General features: G+C 43.9%; 2 protein-coding genes across 3 annotated transcripts; one reads left to right on the top strand and one right to left on the bottom strand.

Annotated features, from left to right (window-relative positions):
* The first annotated feature begins 7 nt into the window (after positions 1 to 7).
* On the top strand, positions 8 to 11,272 carry LOC121627004 (steroid 17-alpha-hydroxylase/17,20 lyase). Its single transcript, XM_041965762.1, has 11 exons — positions 8 to 285; positions 648 to 768; positions 1,319 to 1,457; positions 2,546 to 2,775; positions 2,953 to 3,039; positions 4,486 to 4,701; positions 5,046 to 5,215; positions 5,334 to 5,437; positions 5,532 to 5,775; positions 11,113 to 11,161; positions 11,255 to 11,272. The coding sequence occupies exons 1-11, from the start codon at positions 8 to 10 to the stop codon at positions 11,270 to 11,272; spliced, it is 1,656 nt and encodes a 551-aa protein (XP_041821696.1).
* LOC121626324 (WW domain-binding protein 1-like) lies at positions 10,174 to 23,652 on the bottom strand. Of its 2 annotated transcripts, XM_041964774.1 has the most exons (6): positions 23,474 to 23,652; positions 20,021 to 20,871; positions 18,071 to 18,232; positions 16,248 to 16,452; positions 14,310 to 14,481; positions 12,406 to 12,664 (listed from the first exon to the last, which is right to left on the bottom strand). In XM_041964774.1, exons 2-6 carry the CDS (start codon positions 20,163 to 20,165, stop codon positions 12,518 to 12,520), a joined length of 831 nt encoding a protein of 276 aa, XP_041820708.1. In that variant the 5' UTR covers positions 20,166 to 20,871; positions 23,474 to 23,652; the 3' UTR covers positions 12,406 to 12,517. The 2 variants fall into 2 exon arrangements, with proteins under 2 accessions (XP_041820707.1, XP_041820708.1); XM_041964773.1 differs by having other exon boundaries at positions 10,174 to 14,481.
* Between the last annotated feature and the right edge of the window lie 428 nt (positions 23,653 to 24,080).

Below are 24,080 nucleotides of genomic sequence, written 5' to 3'. Positions count from 1 at the left end.
CACAGCCATGCTCACCCACCTCCTCTCCTCTATAACTGCCGGGATCTTTCCACTCGCCCTCCCCGCCACCTTATCCCCATCCTTCCTCCTCGTCTTCTTCATTGTTACGGCAGTCGTGTTCTTCCTGATCACCCACCGGTCCAATCCTGAAACCAAGCCTCGGTCCTGTCCTCCTCCAGCCCGGCCCCCCATCCCCTGCCTGCCCCGGCTCCCCGTCCTGGGCAGCCTCCCGTGGCTGGGAGGAGGCCTCCCTGCACACCTCCTCTTCACCCAGCTGGCCCACAGGTGAGAACACTAAGCCTGCTAAAAATGTAAAAGGTTTCTGGTTCTGGAGGGGGCGGGGGGCAGACTGAATGAATATCCAAACAGGTAAATTCTGTTTTCTGTGTAAGTCAACAGAATATTAATTTAATTTATTTTTTTGTGTTAATGTCTGATTATATCTGATAATGTCTTTTATCTGCTTGCTGTAAGTGGAACATAAACATCCCCAAAGGGACGAGAAACATCTGAAGTAAAAGCTTCTTATTGAAATGAACGAAAAGTCTGTAGTTTAACAATTTTCCTCCTCGATCCTGAGACACAAGCGAGCCTGAAGTTTGCTGAAATTAACGAGTGCATTTGGTTACACGCTGTATGTGTTCCAGGTACGGGTCTCTGTTTGCTCTCTATCTGGGTCCTCATTACACTGTGGTGGTAAACGACCATCAACACGCCAAAGAAGTGCTGCTGCAGAGAGGCAGAGACTTCGCTGGACGACCGAGCATGGTGAGGCATGCACAGAGAGATGATGATAATGAACTGAACATCGTTGGTTTTTAGGCACCTGAAGTCGTCACTCTGAGGACTTCTGATGGACAGTTTTTGCTGTTTGTTTAGAATCTGTAGATGAATCTATGATGAAAACAAGGGTTAGTTGGAGCCCTGCTTCATGTAACGCTTCATCTAGCCAAGAAACTTGCATTGTTTTCAAATGTGCGTTAAATTTACTGGAGGTTGAACCGTACTGATCATTACGACCTCCTGACATTCCTGCAGCACCGTCCTTCAGTCTGGATGTAACTGATCACACAGTACGTTTCTATAAACCGTATTTCACAGACCTCAGTACAACCAAAATGTGTCCAAGACAAGTACTGAAAAGTATCACCAGTCATCGAGTGCTTCTAATTATTAGGCTTGTGCTGCGTCTTTCATCACATGTTGTGATTTTACATCAGGAAGGAAGGATCTCCTTTTACTTAAAACGTCCATTTAATGCAACAAACATCCAGGACTACTACTCTTATCTTTATCCTCTTTCATGTTGCGTCTGCAGGTGACCACCAACCTGTTGACCAGGGGAGGCAAAGACATCGCATTTTCAGACTACTCTCCTCTCTGGAAGTCACATCGTCGCCTTGTCCACAACTCGTTCACTCTGTTTGGAGAAGGAACCCGCCGACTGCAGGACATCGGTAATCTACTCCATCCATTACTACAACTCTTGTAGACTTAATTGTCTCAAAATGACCTTTTGATTGATGCCCCACCTGACCAGTTATAACCTTCCACGTCGTGTCTCACAGCCTCCAGTAGCCAATGAGTGTTGAAAGGAAGTGCTTTGTTCTCTTTTGTGAGTTTGAAATGGTAAATATAGTAAATGGCCCCAGAATAAGGATATATAGTCTACATGTGAGTATATGTAGCCAAAATTTGAATATAGATGGCCTAGGTAGAGATTGCATAAATATAAATATTGATATTTATCTTGATAAATATAGTAAACGTCCTGTTTGTGCGGAGGATGACCACACATACGTGACAAAAACAAAAAGAAGATAATTTTCTGTGGTATTGTCATGAATGGTTGTGTTTTCCAGCTAATAAGGCGCAGATACAGTCAAAGCCCGAATAGTGGAAAACATGATGGAAACCAGACATATCTGTTCATTTCATGTATCAATGTGAGGAAGGTTACAGCCTCCTCATCGCTCCACACAGAGCTGATGTTTCCAGCTCTTCACTGGAAGCGACGAGCGACATTTTAACATGTTAAACCAGTGCAAACCTCTCGACAGACAAGAGGCAGAGCACATTAAAACAAGCGAACCAATCAAAAACAACGCTCAGGATATGAGCGCGTACCGTCCGATGACTGAAGGTAAGTGATGAGCGAGAAACAGTTCAATACTCCACAGAACTTCAGTAAATACACTAAGAAACTAACTTAGCCATTAATAATGATGAATTAAGGTTTTTCAAGACACACGAAAAGGTTTAATGTATAGTTCTGAGTGTTACTGTGTTTTAGTCTACTTTCTATTGACTTCAGAGTATCTCTTACCGTACAAGTTGCAAGTGCAGACCTTTAAAATAAATGAACTATGTTTGCTGAAGTTAAAATGAACAGACTATATTACATTTGTTGAGAAGAAGCAGTTAAAAGAAAATCTTACCAAGTAGCAAGTGTTCTGCTGCCGACCGGCATTTCCACGTACACCATGTCCCTGCTGCGGCTTCGCTGTAAATGCTTCTCCTATTTAGATTTCATTTTCTTCCCCAGTTCTGTCCTCTGTGGACAGTCTGTGTGCCGAGCTGTTGTCCAGTGGACGGCGTGGTTTTGACCCATCTCCCGCGGTGACCAGGGCCGTCACCAACGTCGTGTGCACACTGGTGTTCGGTGCCACCTATCGCCATGGCGACACTGAGCTGCAGGAAGTGATCCAATACAATGACGGCATTGTGCAGACGATTGCCAGAGGAGCGCTGGTGGACATTTACCCCTGGATGAAGGTACATCCAGCATACTTCACTGCTAAAGATGTCCTCACTTTCCAAAAATGTCTTTTATTTCAGAAAATGTCCTTAATTTCCAAAGATGTCCTGACCTCAAAGCCTGTAACTCCCATTGGTCCTTATAAAGCTAGAAGTAGAGTTAACACACGCTAACAGTCTGTCTCCGTCCCTCAGGTCTTTCCTAACAAGTGTCTCAGTAAACTAAAGGAGTGTATCGCCATCAGAGACCGACTGCTGTCACACAAACTGGAGGAGCACAAGGTAATGTACTCGCAGACAGAAGGCCATACTCTCACATAGAGCTAAAAATAATGTTAGTCCTGAGGGTGGAAGGCCATTGGGTCTTTAAAATCTAGAGGGCTCATTCTCTGGGGGGCAGGAACAGAATGAGGGAATTTCGTGTCATTCTAAACATTCCAGTTTTAAGTTGAAATATTGCCCTGGAAAGTTACATAGTCATAATAAAGAGTCTCTGAGAAAAGCATACATGTAAACATACACCTCAAATAGTGGTTGGGGCTGCATTTACCTCAACTGCAGAGGTTACAAGGCCTTTTATTTGAAGCAGGCTTACATTAGAGACAGGCCCTTATTTCTAAGTCCCTCTGTTTTCTAAGAATATGTCATCATATCTTAGCATTTAGCCTCCTGGTTTTCTGATCTGGGCACATTTGACCTGCTAAAGTTTTGTCACTGCATTATGCTGTTAATATAGCATACACTCAACAGCTCCTGTATGTGTTTCAAATTAAAGGCCCTATAGCTTTTCAGTGGACTGAATCCCTGTATTTCTTAACAAGGCTTTTCTTGTGAAGAAATAACAGGAACATGTGGAAGATTTGGTGACTTGCAGAGCTCCCACACATCTTGTGCCATCTTGTGGCACTTGTATGTTACTACAAAATAAGGTTTGGCTGAGACATTAACATGTACACATGCACGTACACCCACAGTGAATGAAGGAGCATTAACTTTTTCGATGAGAACAATGAAGTGTTGATCATGTTATGAATATGTTTGTATTCATTAAATGAAAGTGATGGAAATGTACGTTATGCTTCGCTGCCAGGCAAACTAACAGGCACCAGGAGTGTATTCGGGACTGGGCTTTATTCATGTTGACCATGCCGCCAGCCATTATTTGAGACGCTGCTTTTATTGGAGGAAAAAGGGCAGTCAGAGCACATATTAAGCCAGTCTGTTGAGGAGCTGTGGAGATATCTCACTCTGGACGAAACAGGTGGACTGACAGACCATGTACAGCTTTTGTAGTTTGAAAAGGTCTAATTTATAATTAAAATATACACTGAAACCCCACATTTAACTGAAAATAATACAGAGACAACAAATCAAATGTTGAAACTGAGAAATTTTATTGATTTTGAAAATGATTTGATGCAGCGACACGTTTGAATAAAGTTGCGTCAGGCTCATGTTTCATCACCTCAACACTCCGCAGGTGTTTTGGGAACGGAGGAGACCGACTGCTGTCATTGTGAAAGTGGAAGGTTTTGTCGTTCTTGCTTGATGTACGATTTCAGCTGCTCGACCATTCGGCGTCTCCTTTGTCATATTTCATGTTTCACAATGCTCCAAACATTTTCAATGACTGACAAGTCGGACTGCAGGTAGGTCAGTTCAGAGCAGGATGTGAGGAACTGCACCTGGCCCTATACCTCAGAGAAATCTGCTCTGACCCACATCCAGGCATCACTCACTGACGGTGACCCCCGTGACCTTCTGGATGCCTTGCTAAAGGGCCAGATGGACAGCAGGCGAGGTAAAGAGTCACCTGGGCAGGAGGATGAGACGATAACTGACGACCATGTCCTGATGACAGCAGCTGAGGCTTTTGGAGCTGGAGTGGAGACGACATCCACCACACTGCTGTGGATCCTGGCTTATCTGCTGCACCACCCGGAGGTGAAATTATGATACTACTACTGGTTAAACTTCCACTACGATTGATACAAGTACTAACGGTGAGGTGTCAAAGTAATGTTTTTGGTCACCAGTTTTAAATTTAACAGCCACAAAGAATTTCTATCAGCTAAAACTGTTTTCTTTACGTTCAACCCCACGCCAAAAAGGTCTGGATTCTCTGTAAAACTGAAACCAATCCAGAATCAGTCATTTCCAGTCAAATTGTGTTAATCTCCTTCATGCAATCATGTGTTCAAAGTGGTGAACCTCGCTCCATCCTCCAATGTATGTACAGTACAAACGTGAGTCAGAACAACAAAACAACTGTGCCCCGCCCCCTCCAGGTCCAGGTGCGCGTGCAGAAGGAGCTGGACGAGCATGTGGGCAGCGACCGGCAGGTCTGCGTGTCAGACCGCGGCCGGCTGCCCTACCTGGACTGTGTCATCAACGAGGGCATGAGGATCCGACCGGTCAGCCCCGTGCTGATCCCACACACCGCCATGACTGACAGCAGGTGGGCCTTCTTTTGTTTGGTCGGATAAAACACACAGTGGCATTTTGTAGAGAAAACAGCAGTTGAGGAAATAACAGATTAAGAACGAATGAAAGTTACAGCCCACTCTCTCCTGCAGTATCGGAGTTCACTCTGTCAGTCGTGGGACCCGTGTTTTGGTAAACATGTGGTCGATTCACCACGACCCCCAACACTGGGACAAACCCGACCTGTTCAACCCAGGTAAAAGACACACACACGCAAAACAAACACGACCGTATCAGACATGTTCAAAAGAGTACCCGAACGCACAACCGCCGTTTTCACGCCTTCCCAGATCGCTTCCTCGACGACCAGGGCCAGAGGGTCACACCCTCCTGCTTCCTGCCGTTTGGGGCGGGACCTCGCGTCTGTGTCGGTGAATCCTTGGCCAGGCTGGAGCTCTTTCTCTTCTTGTCCTCTCTGCTCCAGCGAATGAGTTTCAGGCTGCCAGACGGGGCTTCCCCACCAAACCTGCAGGGGCGGCTAGGTGTGGTCTTGCAGCCATTACCTTATCAGGTTGTTGTCACTCCGAGGGCAGGGTGGGCAAAATGAAGGCGTGAGGGGTTGATAGTCAAACTGAATGGCAGGACTAAGAAACGTAAAACTATATATATACTATATATATAACTATAACCGTATATATATGTGTGTGTGTGTGTGTGTATTTCTTGAATTTCCTTTCTCTCCTATCTAGTTTTCCAGATTGTAACCCAGGTGGAATGCAACTTGATATTATTACTGCTTTCAAGTCAATACAGATCAATAAGTGAAGGTTCGTCTCCAGTCGGGTGATGCTGCTTTGTTTTGACTAACAGTACCAGTTAGATGAATGTGGTTCTGCTTTATGAATGAGATAAACAGGTGGTAGATTTTACAGTTTTATTCAATATATCTTCACACACTTTTAGAACAGGCTGGCTTAGTTATGTCACACACATACATTCACGCACACACACTCACCATTAATTTAGTAATACTAGTAAATAGCATCGTTATCGTCATAATATGAAGGGACTTTAAAGACGAATCTCCTCTGCTTCCCTCGACTTCTCCGACAGAAACCTCATGCAAACGGGAAGGACAGAACAGAAGAGATAACAAGATAAAAGTGTTCTTTAGACAGAGGGGAGGAGCTCCTGCAATAGAAGGAACATACGACGTTTTAGTCAATTAAGTTACTTTGTCAAACACAACAGTTGGAGCTGCTCCTGGAACACGTGAAAGCTGAGCAAAGAGCCAAGATTCTAAAAACTGAATGAGGCCAAAACTTTGACTGGGGTCACATTTCTCTCAGGGTTGGTTTCCCACAGTAGACTAATGTGCCAGTATCTCGGGCAGCCGGGGGTTATCTCTCATTCTAGGGGATCTCTAAAGATGTTCGTCCTTTACGCTTCAAAGCCCAAAAGCTGTTTTCAAACCACTGAGGAAAAATGTTTTTTGCAATGAGTCTTTCATTTACCCAGCTCACTTCGTATATATCCATTTTGCTTCCACCTGTTCCCAGTAATCTATAAAACCGACTAATTAAAAAAAATAAAGAATTCATAGTCACTGATCTTGGTGACTGAATCAGCGTTTCCTGCAGCTGCGCCAGAATGAAATGGTCTCTAAAGAATAAAACAAAAGAATCCAGTCGCCGTCAAAGATTTTTTAAAACACGTTGGACATTTGTGACTGACGACGACGACCAATGAGGTCGCCCGAAGGAGACACACTGGTAAATCAACAAAAGAAGAAGAAAGGTTTGGGGTGTGACAGAAACGGACGAAAAACGCCTCTGCGACAATAAATTTAACACGTACAATTTTGGCCTTTTCAGGACAAATGTCGCTGCATATAAACAGTGCAAGCCGCTGGCTGGTGTCCATGTTGGTTTTGGTACAAGAACATGCGACAGTTGGCGTTCTTATGGGATCTGTGGGGTCGTCTACTTCCAGAACTCCGTTAGTTACTGACCAGTGCTTCAGAGTGTATTTATGTCCAGTGTTGTTACTCAGTCTAAGGTTTAAGCTCCTTCCTGACTGTCAAAGTCAGAGAAACACCTTTGCATGTTGGTGGAAACAATCTTTGTGTGTGTGGTTTTCCAGTCTTTTTTAGGTGTCAGCTTTGTCCCAAGCTTTATGTAAGAACCAATCATCAGAAGAGGTCGATAAACACTTTTTTTGGTAGCAAGTTCCCAATGAGCTCCTTAACCTTTACCTTTAAAGGTCATTTAAGGACTTTAAATTAGTTTAAAGATTAAAAGTAGTCATTTATGGCTTCACTTCAGCCTTTTTTTTTTTTTTTGGTGAACCCAAACCTGAGCTGCCAATGTGAATCCAGTCAGTTTGAAACTCATCAGGGAGGACTGTTTTTGATTTTTTTTCACCAAATGAAATTTGATGAAAAAAAAAAAAAATTCAACAAAAAGATATAAAGGCAGGGTTTCCAAACATTACACCAGGCCTAACATCAACCTCGTGTTTATCCTGCAAGCTTTCGTTCGTCATTTCACTTAAGATTTTACCCCTAAATGCCTCACAGCACGGGGAGTACTGACATCTTGAGTTTCAGGAATTGAACTCCCAACCCTGGCAGTACTGGTGCCTTCCTCGGCTACATGGATATGTATTTGTAAAAGAAGGTCCCGTCATCCTACCTGCCCCATCTACATCTACATCACTGAGTGACGGACTCCATCTAGCTGTGAGTGAGCTCAATATTAGTGCTGGTAAATCTGAGGAAATTCCACTACATCTTCCAATGTCTTCATCAATCTGGTTTTACTTCAGAAGTTATTGAGGGCAAACTCCAAAATGCTCACCATGCGGTGCTGACCCTTCGAGACAGCGTCAACGCTCTCCTGGTACTGTGAGGAAATTTGGATAAAATCCCCAAGGAAATGTCAGCTGTCTCATCAAAGCCAGCTGTGTTTGCTGTCACGAGGCTGATCTTAGAGCTGCTGAGACATTTCAGACGACATTTCTCCGGTCATTCTGGACCACACCCACACAGAGCGTGAACAGCTCAATCTTTAATGCTAAGTAGTGACAGCTGTCAAGCAGAAATGGCACTCTGTATCCATGGAGATATATAACCTTATTAGTTCAGGCAAACAAAAAACACCATCAACCACAACATCAATGGCTCGGTATCACCCTTGAGCTTTCTCGAGGAGGTCCTTCAGCCTCTACAAACTCTCCCGCCTCAATCCACAGGCGCAGGTCTGGCCTGGAATCAATCGAACAAGGTGCCGTTTTAGAGCTCAAAATCAAAGAATCAAGGACACCATCAGAGAATCTGCTTGAGCGCTGGTCAAACCAGGTTACTATATCTGTGAAGTCAGTCTCAAAGGTTTAAAAAACGTTTGACTCTTTCTAACACAGCTTACAGTAACAGCAAAAAACCAAACAGAACAAGTGCACTCTGAGGGAGCAGGTTTAAGAAAAAGGTGTTGTCTAACATCTCACTTTTACACTTCAACCAACATTTATGTTCACATTTAATCCCAATTATAGAGCATCCTGCCACAACAATGTGGTGTATTTCTGTTTGAAACAGGATTTTAGAGGAGCGGTTGATGGAATTAATAAAACTGTTCATATGAACAACAAAACGCCTGTGACCGTATTGTTTAACAGGTGATTATCAAGACGTGGACAAAGATAACAAGGATATAAAGGTAGCATTCTTGTTTTCATTTCAATCTTTTTGACATTATGTTTTTACACCGATACATTTAAGAAGTGTTGATGTGTGATGGTGTACCTCCGTAAAGTGTTGAAAACCGCTTGTCTGTTAAACGCTGCAACAGCCCTTACAATCAGCGTCACACATGTTTTTTGGTGAAAATCTTAAATCACCATGATGTTGACCAAAAAAACTAAAACACTTCGCTTTCCTCCTGACCCTGATGCATTTTTAGTTTGTCCATAGGGTTTTACAAAGACTTTCACTGGTCAAAAATTGCCCAGACTAGCATGGAGTGAGGTTAAAGGATAACTTTTGTTTCTTACAACCTGGACCTTATTTGTAGCATTAAATACGACCATTTACTCAGCCAGACAACTTTGGTGGCATTTGGAGTCGTTTTGAAGAAATTAGCCCCAGAGGAGCGGCGCGTATATCCGTATAATGCGAGTAATTAGGGCATCCATGCGCAGCCTCTATAAACGCATAATCTGCGGCGAAACTCGTTCATATTCCAATATTTAGTTATGATATGCTGGTGCTATTCCCCTCTGAGCCCGTGGTGGCATGTTATCAACATCCGGCGTCTCTAGACAACTACCTCTGACGCCAGCCACAACACGGCTAACTCTGCGGCGGTCGGCTAGTTTAGCTGTAGTTTGCGACTGTTATTTTTCACAAAATGGATGAATATTTTTCCGACTCTGAGGTGGTGGACGATGACTTTGTTTACGATGGACGTCCTCACCGTTTTGAGCCAGAGTACACGGACGAGGAGCTCGTTGAAAGGAGGACGCGGAGGCAGAGAGAGGAACAGCTGGCCAAACAACAACAAACGGCTGCGCATCCACCAGTAGACGGTAACTGGTGGTGTTCTTGTGGACAATATTCATCGATGACAACAGAGGAGGAATGCCTCTGTTGCTCAGAGTGGGACTTGCGGCCAGGAGATACGCGTTTGTTGTTGTTTGGCCAGCTGTTCCTCTCTCTGCCTCCGCATCCTCCTTTCAACGAGCTCCTCGTCCGTGGTTTGGTCTTCTGATTCAAATGACGGGCTCAGAGGGGAATAGCACCAGCATATCAGAACAAAATATTGGAATATGAACGAGTTTCGCCACAGATTATGTGTTATATAGAGGCTGCGCATGGATGCCCCGAGTACTCGCATTATACGGATATACGCGCCGCTCCTCTGGGGCTAATTTCTTCAAAACGACTCCAAATGCCACCAAAGTTGTCTGGGTGAGTAAATGGTCGTATTTAATGCTACAAATAAGGTCCAGGTTGTAAAAAACCAAAGTTATCCTTTAATGTCATTTTAAGAGCTCGAAATGGCTTAACCTGTGTGGTGAATTTTATCGGACAAAGTAAATTTAGTCCATCAGTTTATCAGTGAGTAGAACTAAGCATCTGAATGATAGAATGGATGAGGTGTCTATAAAGGGAGAAATGTCGTGTGTGAAAGGGAATATCTCAGAGTTTAGACTGGGACCGAACATAGGCTGTTGTGTTGTCTAAACGTATTGTTGTATCTGACCTCAAATTCAGAGACGGAGACAAAGAAAGGAATGACGTACTCTTATGTCTGTTCTGTTTGGTGCTTTGTTTCTGTCTAAAAGTGCCCATTGTTTATTCCTGTTTATGCAAAAGCTTTTCTCTGACGTGCAGAAAACCAGCTGATCCATTAATGCTGAAACTTTCCATACATGGTTGCCATGAACACATCAAGTCTGAAAAAGTGTCTCCCCCATTTTATAAACTACCCACCTAATTCCGCTCTCCTGACAGACTTCTTCATCAAAACCTCCCCGCTAATTAATGAATCAGTCTTCCCCCTGTCAGTCAGAGTGAATCATCCTCCCACATTAGTCTGTCTTCGTTTCAGAAACAGCTAATTTGTCATCCCCCAGGACAGGCGAGATCTCCTCCGCTACACGGTCAACTATTTCAGGTTGTTCCTTTCTTGTTGGTGACAGACGTAAGAAAGAAAATGTCAGGGGCATAATGGTGACTGAAGATATCAAAGGGAGAGATTCCTGCAAGTGTTAATGTCATTGCATCACTCACTACTGTTGCATGATTGCAGCATTATGTCCGTTAAATTTGTGTTTAATTACCTCAAACAATGCTTTTGTTGATACGAGGCATGCATGTTCGCTTTTTCTGGCATTTCTGCATTATTAAATGCAAAATTGGATACTCCAGAGTTCAGAAAAGTCTGAGTCTTCCAGTTGTAATTACGACATAGACGATGATGTGAATGCTATTTACATTAATTACTGTAACTTCAAAATGATGAACACCACATTAGCTTTGTGGATGTCTAACTGCATTTGTACCTGTCAACAGAACTGCGTCCTGTTCTAATAGGGAGCTAATCATGTCCTCATTCACACTGTGTTCTGAAATGCAGCTTGTTAGCTAACTATAGCATCTAGCTGCACAGCACCAGATAATCACCACTGTACAATCTGACTGGAATATTAGCCAACATACAGTAGCCAATGGAAGCTAGCATTTGCATGTAAACATTAACATCTATTCCATGGCTAAATAAGCCTGCCATCTTATGCTTAGAATTGCAATTAATCCAGGTTTAAAGTATCCTTTTCGACCACTAGTAACACCCTGGAACAATGTTTTGATGCTCAGGAGGAAAGAACTAATTCAACACTTCTGCCAGACCTCAACGATACACATAATGTGTTTTCTGTGGAGACTTTAATCACCATTGAACAGTATTTTGGAGACTCGAGATAAAGCTAAGACAGTTCAATCTGCCACCTTAACCTCCGCCAACATATTTACCTTATTAGACTGTTCACTCCGACTGACAAAATTTCTGAATGGCTCTTCAGACACCTAACAACAAGCTGCTTCAGCTAGCTCCCCATTCAGAGCCACTGGCAGAGCTTCAATGCTACGTAATGGTTGACTGCTAAATACTTTTGTGTTAGCTGTAAACCTTATACTGGGATCAAAATGGGTTTCAGATGTACTAATTTTTCTTGACGTTTTACAAATTGCTGACAACCGTTCTGTACTGCAGTAGTAGTTCTGTTTTATCGACCCTTGCCATAATGTGAGTTAATGGCTCTCCTTAACAAAACACTAGCACTCATCAAGCAGAAACCTCTGCACCAGGCTAACTAAAATTCCAACTCACAGTTGAAGAAATCATGTTGTAATAAGTTAATGGTTCCCGTTGAATCTCCTATTAAACTTCCGACATCTATGCTGGTCTGCCAAAATGATACGGAACACAATATTTTTTTATAAAGACAGTTTTAAGGGTAGGCGTCATCATTAACTTCCTGTTCATCTCTTGTCCGGGTGATGAATGGTTTGATCTGCCCATTTTTATCAATCACACTGTCTCCATGACAATGACAACTTTGCTGCTACCCTCACACACTGGCGTAGTGGTGGAGGTGGAGTTACAAAATACAAGTCCTTCCCCTGTGGTTATCTGACCTCTGGCAGGACAGTCCACACTGTCATGAAGATCAGTGTTTCCACCTCCCTTTTCATTCCTCTCCTCTCCTCCTCCCCCTCTCCTGCCAGCCTCTGTCTTTTCCCCCTCCTCTTCCTCCTCTTCCTCCTCTTCCTCCTTCACCCGACACCTGCACACCTCGATCCCAGAGTCACCGGTAAGTCGCCGATGTCTGTACTGGCTCTCATCGGCACCCATGTCCTCATCTTCATCATCATCATTGTCCTCTTCCTGCTCCTCCTCTCCATCCTCCCAGTTGGGAGGTCCTGGTTCAAACACATCCACGCAGGGGGAGAAGAGAGTCTGTTTAGGGGGGGACTGAGTAGCACGAGGTGAGGGAGAGAGGGAGGAAGCATGGCCAGAGGAAGATCCACCTTTGTTGGACTGATGCAGAGCAGTGAGGGGGTCCAGCAGTAAGGCTGGGGCTGGGAGGGAGACAGAACACAGGGCTGGGGGGGAGGGTGGGGAAGGAGGAGAAGGAAGGGATGGGGGTAAGGATGGGGAGAGGACTGCAGGGGTAGACTGAGAGAGAGCAAAAGAAGATTCAGACTCTATGGTTATGGCTGGGCAGGAGGAAGAGGAGGCTGCAGGTGTTAAGAAGGTGAGCACTGGGGAGGGAGCAGACAGTGGACCTGATGTAGAACCAACACCAGAACATGATCCAGATCCAAAGCCGGGACTAAAACCAGCCTGGACATTTGATGGCAAGGGACTGATAAGATCTGACTCTGACGATTGAGGCAGGACCAGAGAAGGATCTGATTTGGCTTGTACTGCAGCTGGATCTAGGCGAGATAAAATAACGGCAACAGCTCCTGGGTGCAGGGGCAAGAATGACCTTGGACTGGTAGGACCCAGAGCTGGACCTGACCCAGGTGACAGTTCTGAAACGTGGCAATTGGCTACGGTAGGTGAAACGGGTGCTGCATCTGTGGCTAGGGTTAGGTTTGAATGTGCAGGTTTAGGAGTTAGAATATGATTAGGCGCACAGTCTTGGACTGAGGTTGTTTTAGATTGTAGATTTGGCACTAGTGTAAGATTTGAAGGTGCTGGGTCTGGACCTTCAGTAATGTTCATGCGTACTGGGTCTGTTAAACATGTAAGAGTTGTGGGTACTAGCTCTGGATCTTGGGGAAAGTTTATAGATATTGCATCTGTAGCCTGGGTAAGGTTTGAAGTTACTGGGACTGAATTTTGGGTAAGGTTTGAAGTTACTAACTCTGGATCTTGGGTAAAGTTAGTAAGTATTACATCTGGGGCTTGGGTAAGATTTGTAGGTACCGGTATTGAAGGTTGGGTATGGTCTGAGGGGACTGGGATTGGCACAAGGCTGGGATTTGGGTCCGGGGTCGGGAGACCAGCAGAGCCTGTTAACAGGCCCAAAGTTCTTCCAACATCTGGGGATGGTAGTGAGGTTGGGCTGCTAGGAACATTGGCTGTATCAAAAGTTCTTGTTAGATCAAGGGTTTGGGTGACTGTAGGACTGTCAGAATTGCTAGCTGTTGGGGTAGAGGGGCCTGACATTGAGGTGATTTTTGGGGCTGGGATAGTTTTGGGGCCGTCAGCTAGGCCCTCAATGGTTATTATTTGGACTGAGGGGAACGTTGTGTCAACAACACTTGGACTAGGGACTGTAGTTGGGCTACAGGTGCTGACTTTTAGAGTACAGGGTGCTAGGTCAAGCTGTTGTTTTATGGGAGATGTAGTTACAAGAGGAAGAGCCACCTCAGAAGCAGGAGAGGGCAGAGGGTGAGGGGAGAGTGCCCTTGTGACAAATGTGACAGAAACAATCTGATTTGGAACTGATGAGTCCGTGGCAACTGGTTCCTGTGCCCCGGCAGCATTTTCATCGCTGGTGTCAGTGGCCACCGTGGCAACCATCCTCTCAGAAACAAATCGTGTCTCATTTACCTCCAAACACGTTGCCACGGCAGCAATGGTTTCCATTGTGACATCAAGAGCGAGGGGTGCAGCCTCGCTGGGCGTGGTAGCATGGCTTGTGTCAGTCTCGTACGTGACGGGTGCCGAAAGGGAGGAGCTACATGGAGAGGAGGGGCAGCAGGAGTCACAGGAACAACTGGAGCTACAGGAAAGATATACGTTAATTATTCATCTAAATTTGAAAACATGAAATAGCATTTTTTTTTTATTGGTGAAAGAGCATGACAAAAACAGAGTTCAAAAGATGTGCCGGCATAGAGAGTACATTCCACTCAGTAGGGTGTGTGTGTTAGGGGGGATGGGACTGTGTTCTAGTTCAATACATATATATATATATATATATATATATATATATATATATATTTCCAGTTAAAGAGAAGTGTTAGAGAAATGAGCAAGCTGTTTCTGTATTTATTTGATATGTTGATTTCTGAAGTGTCTCCTAACAGACAAAGCTGAAGGGACTCTGCAGTTCAAGATGGTGGTGAGCTTGTGTGTTACGGAGTTCCAAAAAGAGAGAACCGGTTGGCCGGCCTAGAGTGCGTGAAAACAATCATCTGTTGTGCCCATTGTGCATTGTGTGCAAGTGTCTGTGCTTGCTAGTCGGATTAGCTGTAGGTTTGTATTGGGTGTCATGACGAAAATATTTGTATTTATTTCTATCCAGAAATCGGCTTAAGGATAAAGTGTTCCAGCTAGCTGCTGGGGCAGTTAAAGATTTATCTGAGGTTAATAAAAGTTTGTAGATTTTGGAGGTTTATTTAAATTTCTAAATTGCAGTATATCATGAAATTATTTTTTCGAAGGTTCAAATGGGTTATAACCTTTGCTAATTATTTTTTTATTATGGTTTTGTTGTAAGTTGTAGGCATCTAGAAACTCTAGAATATGTAGAAACTGATGTCTTCTAATTTCCTTGTATGAAAGGTCTTCAAGATGGTGAAGTTGTGTGATACCGTTTTACGCCCATGCATGATAGTGACGAGGGGTGCTGTGGAATTGGAAAGTGGGGCTGTGCCAAATGTGTGTTGTGGTGTTGGAGTAGAATTAAAAATCTTAATGATTTTACAGGCTATTTTGTTTGTAGTGCATCTCATCCTACAAACAAAACAATATACATCAAGACATTCAGCTCATTTCAAAGAAGCTTGCTGACATCGATTTGAGGGATTACTGTGTTTTTTCAACACACGTATTAGTTGTATAAAAACGGTAGCAGCAGTAGTTGTGGCAATAGTAGTAGTCTCAGTGGTATCACCAGTGGTAGTAGCAGAAGTACTAATAGTAGATATTTCCCAGTCTTTTGTTGCTCCTGTCCCAAATTATTTAAAACATGTTGCTGCATCAGATTCAGAATCAGCAGATATTTATAAAAATCAATGAAGCTGATGAGGTCAAACATAAAATATACTGTCTTTGTACTGTGTTCAGTTCGGTATATGTCAAAAGGGATTTGCAAATGATAACATTCTGCTTTCTTTATGTTTTACTGAGCATCATTACTTTTTAGGAATCAGAGTTGTATATCGACAGAATGAGCAGGAGAAGCAGGATACTGGTAGTTGCAATCATAAAAATGCAGTAATGTAGTAGCCTCAGAAGTTTCCGTACCTCTTTTCTGACTTACCGATGCAGTTAAGAATACTGCAGCGCCAGTGTTACTAGTAGTACTATCAAAAGTGTGACCTGATAGCAGAAGAAGGTCATCACTGTTGCCAGTGCTTGCCAATCGTAGCCTTATCAGCGCTCACAGCAGTGTTACCACCATTCCCAGTAGTGTCATCAGTATTTCCTGAACTAACATGATTTCCAGAATTTTCTGGAACATGGTACATGGTGCTTATTTCCCTGTGGTGCTACTAGCAGTCGCAGGAACAGTACTCCCAGTAGCATTAGCAGCATTGCTACCTGTTGTCGGAGCTGAGGGAGGACGGACCATCACTGAGCGGTCGGTGCAGCAGTGGGCCGTGCTGTGTTAGCAGGTGGGGGTCGGTGGCGCGGGGGGGCTGCGGGTAGCGTGGAGTGGTGAACACTGAGCTGTAGGGCGGAGGAGGGGTGGAGGGTTGAGCCGCCACCTCGTCATAGGATGGCAGCTTCAGAGACGCCAGGAAACCTAAAACCAGAAGAGGGAGTAAGGGTAGAACCACGTCGCTGAAACTCTGAAATAACACATTTCTTTGGCCACTTTGGGTAGAAAAACAAGTTGTGAGCACAACAGTGGCGGATCGTTACCTTTTAAGTTGACATGGCAAACAAATGCTGATTTGAATATGGTGCAATTATGGAGCAGCATTATCATTCGATCATTTATTTCGATATTTTATTATTATATATAGTTTGTTCTTACAGTCACGGTACACTTTATTTTCACTGCCATTTGCTTTTGATATTCTTATTTTGATATTCATTTGCATTTGATATTCTTTTTTGTGCAATACTTTTACTACTGTTTACTATTTGGCTATTTTATTATTATTGTTATGTATATAATCTTTTTACTGCTCGCTATTTTTATATTTTTGTTATGTATAGTTTGTTCTTTATAGTCTTATTTTCACTTATTTCACTGTGTGTGATGCTGCTGCTGCACTGCAATTTCCCAGCTTGGGATAAATAAAGTATATCTATCTATATCTATCATTCATTTGAAGGGGTGTTTGTGTCAATCTAATGAACGTCAGTCCAGTCTTCTCCCTCTTTTAGCTCTGTTTTGTTCTCCGCCAGCTCCCGAGGGAAATATTTGGCTCTTTAGCTGCTAAATGCTGCACTATGTTCACCAGTTTGTCTCTAAAGGGGCCAGTTAATTCCATCAGAAGTCTTTGTTGGGTCATTTTGTAGAAACTAGTTTTTATCAAATATACCTCAGTGCTAACTGTGCCTGTTGGCTGTTTGCTGCTACAGCTTCACAGCTTTTTGCTAAAAAATACTATGAGAGTGGTGAGAGTGAACGAAAAACAAGTAAAACAATGAGCTGAAACTCACTACAATGCTCTGTGAAGCCGATACAGATGATCATTCAGTGAGGTTCATCACTACCAGAGACTCCCAATACACTGTTCACGTCGCCATTTGATCCAATAGTACTATAAAAATACCCATTCTTGCTGCTTTAAATGATCATTTGGGTATTTTTGCCTTTCTTGTTTGAGATGTATATAACTTGATTAACTTTATTTGTTCATTTGTGTTAATGTTAATTTCCTTGAACATTTTCCCAGATGACGAGGGGGGGATTTGGGGGGGTTTTAAGACTGAAGCTGAGCTCTATTTTTCCACTCGCTGACCGAACAACTGGCTGTATTATGTAGACAATGTTTTAATCCTATTTCAAGAAGGCTAAATATGATTTTTTTTTCAAACCAGTAAACAATGAGTTGAGAAAAACTAAAATACAAACGGTCATTTTAGGTCATCTTCAGCAAAATTCCTCCCAAGTAAAAAAAAAAAATCTAAGAGGAACTGCAGGACACGGAGCGAATAATCAAGCTCTATCTGTGAAGTGATGTGAATACCCCTTTAAGGCAAACTCCACTGGCCTCCGAGCTGTAAATTTCCACTGAGTCGTCATGGCGACAGACTCAAAAAGCGGCACGTCACCTGACAGCCGAGCGTCACTTACACAGAAAACAACAACAGCAAAAAGCAAAACAAAACAAGTAGCTTCACTGTCTTGATGGTGAGAGTTGAATTTAGAAGCAACTGTCAGACAGACAGGCAGACAGGTGTCTTACTCAGGTCCAGCATGGAGGAGGGGTAGGAGCTGGCTCCATGGTAGGCCAGCAGGCTGATTTCTCGCTGTCTCTGCTGCTGCTGAACTCTCAGTTTGGCTCGGCGGTGTCGGTACGCACAGCAGCAGCTGAACAGGATGAGGACGGTCCACAGCAACCAGAACCCTGAACACAACGTCAGAGCGCGATTAAGACAGAACCACTGCTCCAACTGAACCCTCTACAGCCCCATACCTGTGGGTCCAGGGCAGTTTAGTCTTTTATCCAAATTAAACTGCATCTTTCTAGAGCAAGCGGGTCCTAATACCTCTTGTTTGTTTGATAAAAACTACAGTGATTACAGTGAAATTAACGAGCCTTTTTAAGCATGAAGCTAAATATCTGTAAGGTGTTTTTAAAGATCCACATCTTCAGTAGGAACCAATGGGCTTGGAGCTGAGAGCCACAGACAGGTAGTCAGTGCTGAGAGACGGACAAACATATTGTTAGGCTAAAAAAAAGATGTTAATGAATGTCTGAACTAGTGGACTTCAATAATGTGCAAACTGGTTGCTAGGAAACATCTGCAGCACCATCCTATCAGAAGCAATCAACTATATAAACAGGAAGTCACCGTTGAATAACTTGCAAAAATCTGTTTTGGGGGGCCAAAAGATATACCAAATCTAAATTTAAGTATTACTTTGTTTCGTTAACATATGTACATGTGGAAAAATATGTTTTTCAGAGTTTGCAGTATTCATGTAGTTTTGAATGAGTAATATCAGATTAACTGACAATATTCAGTCCACCATAACAACATTTTTGAATTTGAGCTACAGTATGTTGTGTTATTTTGTGAAATTACATTCTAAAATGTGCCCGAGTTTACTTTGTTTTATAACAGCATTTCCGGTCTGATGTGTCAGCTAGATTTCCGGTTCGAAGCTAAGCTAAGTTTTGTCAGTTAGTTGAGTTCGCGATGCAACAGTCTCCTGTGGCAGTTACTGGGTGTACATGTTGAGAGGCATCTTAGCTCTGCATATGAAGTAGTTTGTGTGGTGTAACCCAGTTGAAAAGCACTTTAGTATCATTTTTTTAGGACAGTGCACATTAATGAACATTGCTGTAAATGTGCCAGTTTATACTGTAGTCCTCGGGCAGAATGATTGCCTAATGTAAAAACATGGGAGTACACATTACATAAAAATACAATTACAAAATACACATTTCAAAATTACATTCACAAGCACACACTTGAGTACAGTCCAACTTAACGAGATCCAGTGGTCCGGTCTACTTAAAGCCGGCGGTCGGCTAGTTTAGCTGTAGTTTGGCACAGCTGTGGTTCGTTATTGCGTATTCGTAGCCGACCGCCGCAGAGTCAGCCGTGTTGTGGCCGGCTGCTCGCAGCGCACGGCGTTCGGTAATGACATCATCCACGTCAGAGGTAGTTGTCTAGAGACGCCGGATGTTGATAACATGCCACCACGGGCTCAGAGGGGAATAGCACCAGCATATCATAACTAAATATTGGAATATGAACGAGTTTCTGCAGATTATGCGTTATATAGAGGCTGCGCATGGATGCCCCGAGTACTCGCATTATACGGATATACGCGCCGCTCCTCTGGGGCTAATTTCTTCAAAACGACTCCAAATGCCACCAAAGTTGTCTGGGTGAGTAAATGGTCGTATTTAATGCTACAAATAAGGTCCAGGTTGTAAAAAACCAAAGTTATCCTTTAATGGACCAGTTCTGGTCATCCTTTAACCAGTCGTTAGCTTAATCCACTGCTAAAGCTACACCTACCTCACACTGCTATTACTTCTACTGGTGCTAATAACTGCTAATGAAGGATGTCATAACAATGAAAATGACAAGATGAAGCACCAGCACAAAAGAAATGTGGAATCATGCTGCATATTGTTGCACTATAGTATCACATAGACAGAAGAGCACAGCCAACTTACACCAGAGTTCATAATAGTAGGTGCAGCAGCCGGTCTCTCCGCAGCAGTGACCCGTCTCACACAGATATCCTCCGTTCGTGTTGGCCCCAGGGCAGTACCGCGGTCTCCCCAGCAGGGGCAGGCTACCACCGGAGTGGTACTCCATCACACCCCTGCTCTGCTTGGACCTAGCCCCAAGCCACCGCTACCTGCTCACAGGTAGTCACCAGGAGCTTACAAGTTATCAGCGGCCAAACACGTAACCTGGCCAGAGCCCAGCTACATTTTTAGCCGATTTCCTGTGTAGCTGAATTTTATGTCTGACGTGGGAAGGCGTTTGGCTCGGATTCAACTGTTGCGCTAGTTATTAGCTGCTAACTGCAAGTCGCTTCAAACTCGTCTACATTTTCAGAGCAGGTGAAAAGCGTGTTTTGTTTGTGCCGCAGCTGAGAGGATTTCACAGCGAGGCAGCTGCTAGCCTCGCAGTCTCAATGACATTTTCCTGACAACGAACCACTGAGCTCGCCACCGAGCGAGTTCACCTGGAGGGGTGTGCAAGTCAGGGCCCCTGAATTTGAAGCATTGTGCAACACTCAAGCAGACTTGGTCCAGGTACGTTAGCACCAAAACTTCACTGATGCACAATACAAAGTGTCTTAAAAGCTGCTGTGCCAATGCGGACAGAGCTGTTGTCCCCCCCCTGCTTCAGAGGTCACCTCTGATTAAAACCACTCTGAGACTTCAGGGCTCCTCTGTGAGCAAACACAGACAGAACACTGACTACTGCGACTTAATACTAAGAGTACTGTAGCTGTAGTAGTGTACTGGCTGGTGGAGTGAGACAGGATCAGGATGATGGCCAACAGGAGGTCCTGGGGAGGGAGGGAGGGAGGGAGGGAGGAACAGAAAGAGAGAGAGAGACAATAGTTTATTGATAACAGCACAACAGTAAGCTACAACTCAGCCACACAGCTGAAACGTCCACGACTACAGGCCTGTTTGAAATTCATCACTTCACCGGCTCAAACCACAAGCAGACACAAAGCTCCCCCTCTGTTCTGCCCATGACACACACACACACACACACACACACACACACACACACACACACAGTACTACATACTGCATTTTCAAGTCATAAAACCACACTCACACGTACACTGAAAACACCGCATGCTGCTCCAGTCCTTCACTCTCCACACTGACAGCAAACCAGTTTAACTGTCTGGAAACACAAACCGTCATTTCACCAGTAGTACTTTCATTTTCATATGATGCACAGTTGTTTTTATTCTGCATCCTTTTATATTGTCTTCTCTGTTCTTTTTTTTCTGTGTCTCTCTTTTATTCTTGCCGTCTGGCTGTTGAGGCTCATATTGGCTTCAGCTGAACTTCAGCAGTGACTGTTAGATAGAAACACAATTGTGGATTTTGTCACTTACATTGAACTTCACTGACCCTGAAGCTGCAATAGAGATAAGACATGTTCTTTAACCATCCTGATGAATAAGTGAGGACGCTGCTGGATGTCATGTCCCTCTCTCTGTTCTTGTTTACCGTCTTTCTCAACTTGTAGCTGTCCAATGAAGGCGAAGATGCCAAAAGTAATGACGGTACATCATTAATTAATTTTAGATCATGGTGGCAGAATATAGACCACAGTATGGTAACTGTTACGTAAATTCAATTAAGAAATGGTTTAAAACAACCATATCGGACCAGACTTCATCACATTTCATTATTTTCTTCTTTTATTTGAACTTTGACACGAACAAAAACAACTGCCTGACACGAGTACTTTGACAGCTCCCTCAAAGTCCTCCAGCGTGATGTGCAACCAGCTGATAGCACCAAATACCTGCGGGGAAAACTTTTACGATAGCAAAAATGGGATACCCACAAAGCCTAGCGCAAAGCAGTAAAGCTAACTTTCTTTCAAGAGGGAAGCTTTTCGGTTCCAAATCAAAATGACAGAGATGCAGCAGGTTCATTATCGAAACCAACTGTGGCTCTCAGGTCACGTGACAACATGGCGAACAGTCCTGCCCAACGGATCACGTGACCAACCACGTCACGTGACGGATCACGTCACCAAAATCATAGATTAATCAATTATAAAAATAATCTCCTGGTTGAAACCATGAGAATCACTCTACAAGCAAGTATTCCCCCTCAAACATCCCTGTGAATGTCCAGGCCAAGGGGGGGGATTGTCCTCATTCACACACACACACACACACACACACACACACACACACACACACACACGCATGGTGTATATATACGTCTGTACATATGTGGCACAGTTTAGCAGCTTACAACAGGCTGAAAATACTGCAGTTTTTAGAGTACCACATTCTAGTACAATATTTCTAATATTACTTTATAGTATTCATAATGTAATGTAGTAATTGCTTCTGTATTACAACTCATGGCACACTGACATTTTTTTATTACATATCATAACATGCACTCCTCATGGCTACACAACTGTAAGTTCATGGTATCTTTTCTTATACAATATATACATATATACACACATATATGTATGTCTGTATGTATATGTATATATACACACACACACACACATATATACATACATACATACATACATATATACACATATATATACATACATACACATATATATACACACACACACACACACACACATATATATATATATATATATATATATATATATATATATATATATGCCAAACGTCACTTCAGCGCCACTTCAGTGATTTAACTAAACCACGGGATTAGCAGAAATACACCACACTAAAGTATCACTCCATCTTTCAGAGTCCATCCTTCACTCTGACAGCGACCTGCCACCTGTAACACAGGGGAACCATCATCATCATCATCATCAACAACAACCATCCACAAGTGAAGACAATACATGGTGCAACACTGACGCTGGCTCAAAGAGGGGACAAGTCCACATCACACATGTTCTGCAACTCATAACCGACTCACATCAAAACCACTTCATCCTGAAATCAAGTGCTGCGCAGAAACCTTTTCACACAGTGATCCACCAATGAACCGAGGAGAATAAAAGATCCGAATCCAACAACATGAAGGTGAGGGGGTCCCTGCCCACACAGCACAGAGACACTGGGGTCCAGGAAAATGGCAGCTGCACCAGTCAGTCCACCGTCCGGCCTCAACTCACAGATAAGAGCGGAGGGTGCGCTCTGCTGGGGCCCCCTGATGAGCACGGACCCCCGCCAAACACGCTATTGATAGCGATAAAATATAGTCACGTGCGCACACACACACATACACACATATATTATGGTATAATTTCAGACTACAGCAGCCACGCGAGCTGAATGCAATTTTCTGTGTATAACATTGTATATTTGGAGCGTGGATAATCCGGGCTAACCAGCCAGACGGACCCTCCAGCTGCCGTCGACGACACCCCCGCTAACGTTAGCCGACAAAGGGGAACTGCCCTACCGCTCCATCGCTCCATCCCTCCCCGCCTCGTCCTCCGTGTCCGGTTACGGGCCTCGCTGCTGTTGTTGTCGGTGTGATTTTTTTTTTTTTTTGTCCGTCGGTGCTCGGGCCGGGTCGGGGCCTCCTCTCTCCGTTTCTCCGGTTCCCCGCCTCCTCGCTCTCCCTCCTCGGTGCGACCCTCCGCCAGCCCCGCCGCCATCAGCGCGAGCGAAACGTCAAGCCCGCGTGGCACGAGACGACACACTTCCGCCTTGTCGCGTGTGTTTCTTTCAAAATTGAAGTCGTTTCGACCAGAACAGCGCGACTCACCAAAGATATTCTAATCCAGGCATGTCCAAACTATTCCATAAAGGGCCGTGTGGCTGCAGGTTTTCGTTCCAACCAAGGAGGAGCACACCAGGCCAACCAATCAACATCAAGGGATCTCTTAGTTATCAGCTGAAAAGTGAGATCAGCTGATTAAATGAGTCCAGTCTGGTGTGCTCCTCCTTGGTTGGAACGAAAACCTGCAGCCACACGGCCCTTTATGGAATAGTTTGGACATGGCTGTTCTAATCTGTTAAATGACGGAGTATTAATGTCTACTTACATGACAAATGTTTTGACC

Source organism: Chelmon rostratus, chromosome 23 (assembly GCF_017976325.1).
Source record: "Chelmon rostratus isolate fCheRos1 chromosome 23, fCheRos1.pri, whole genome shotgun sequence".
Taxonomy (NCBI): Eukaryota; Metazoa; Chordata; class Actinopteri; order Chaetodontiformes; family Chaetodontidae; genus Chelmon; species Chelmon rostratus.
This window is presented reverse-complemented; position numbering and strand designations above follow the sequence as displayed.

What these genes read in the sequence shown, in the direction of transcription:
- LOC121627004 (XM_041965762.1), top strand. Translation starts at nt 8, where the DNA reads ATGCTCACCCACCTCCTCTCCTCTATAACTGCCGGGATCTTTCCACTC. An exon ending in TTCACCCAGCTGGCCCACAG is followed by an intron (nt 286 to 647) that starts GTGAGAACACTA and finishes TATGTGTTCCAG; the next exon opens with GTACGGGTCTCTGTTTGCTC. An exon ending in ATCTGCTGCACCACCCGGAG is followed by an intron (nt 4,702 to 5,045) that starts GTGAAATTATGA and finishes CGCCCCCTCCAG; the next exon opens with GTCCAGGTGCGCGTGCAGAA.
- LOC121626324 (XM_041964773.1), bottom strand. Translation starts at nt 20,165, where the DNA reads ATGGAGTACCACTCCGGTGGTAGCCTGCCCCTGCTGGGGAGACCGCGG. An exon ending in CTACTATTATGAACTCTGGT is followed by an intron (nt 18,233 to 20,020) that starts GTAAGTTGGCTG and finishes CGTTGTGTTCAG; the next exon opens with GGTTCTGGTTGCTGTGGACC. An exon ending in CTCCTCCATGCTGGACCTGA is followed by an intron (nt 16,453 to 18,070) that starts GTAAGACACCTG and finishes TTCTGGTTTTAG; the next exon opens with GTTTCCTGGCGTCTCTGAAG.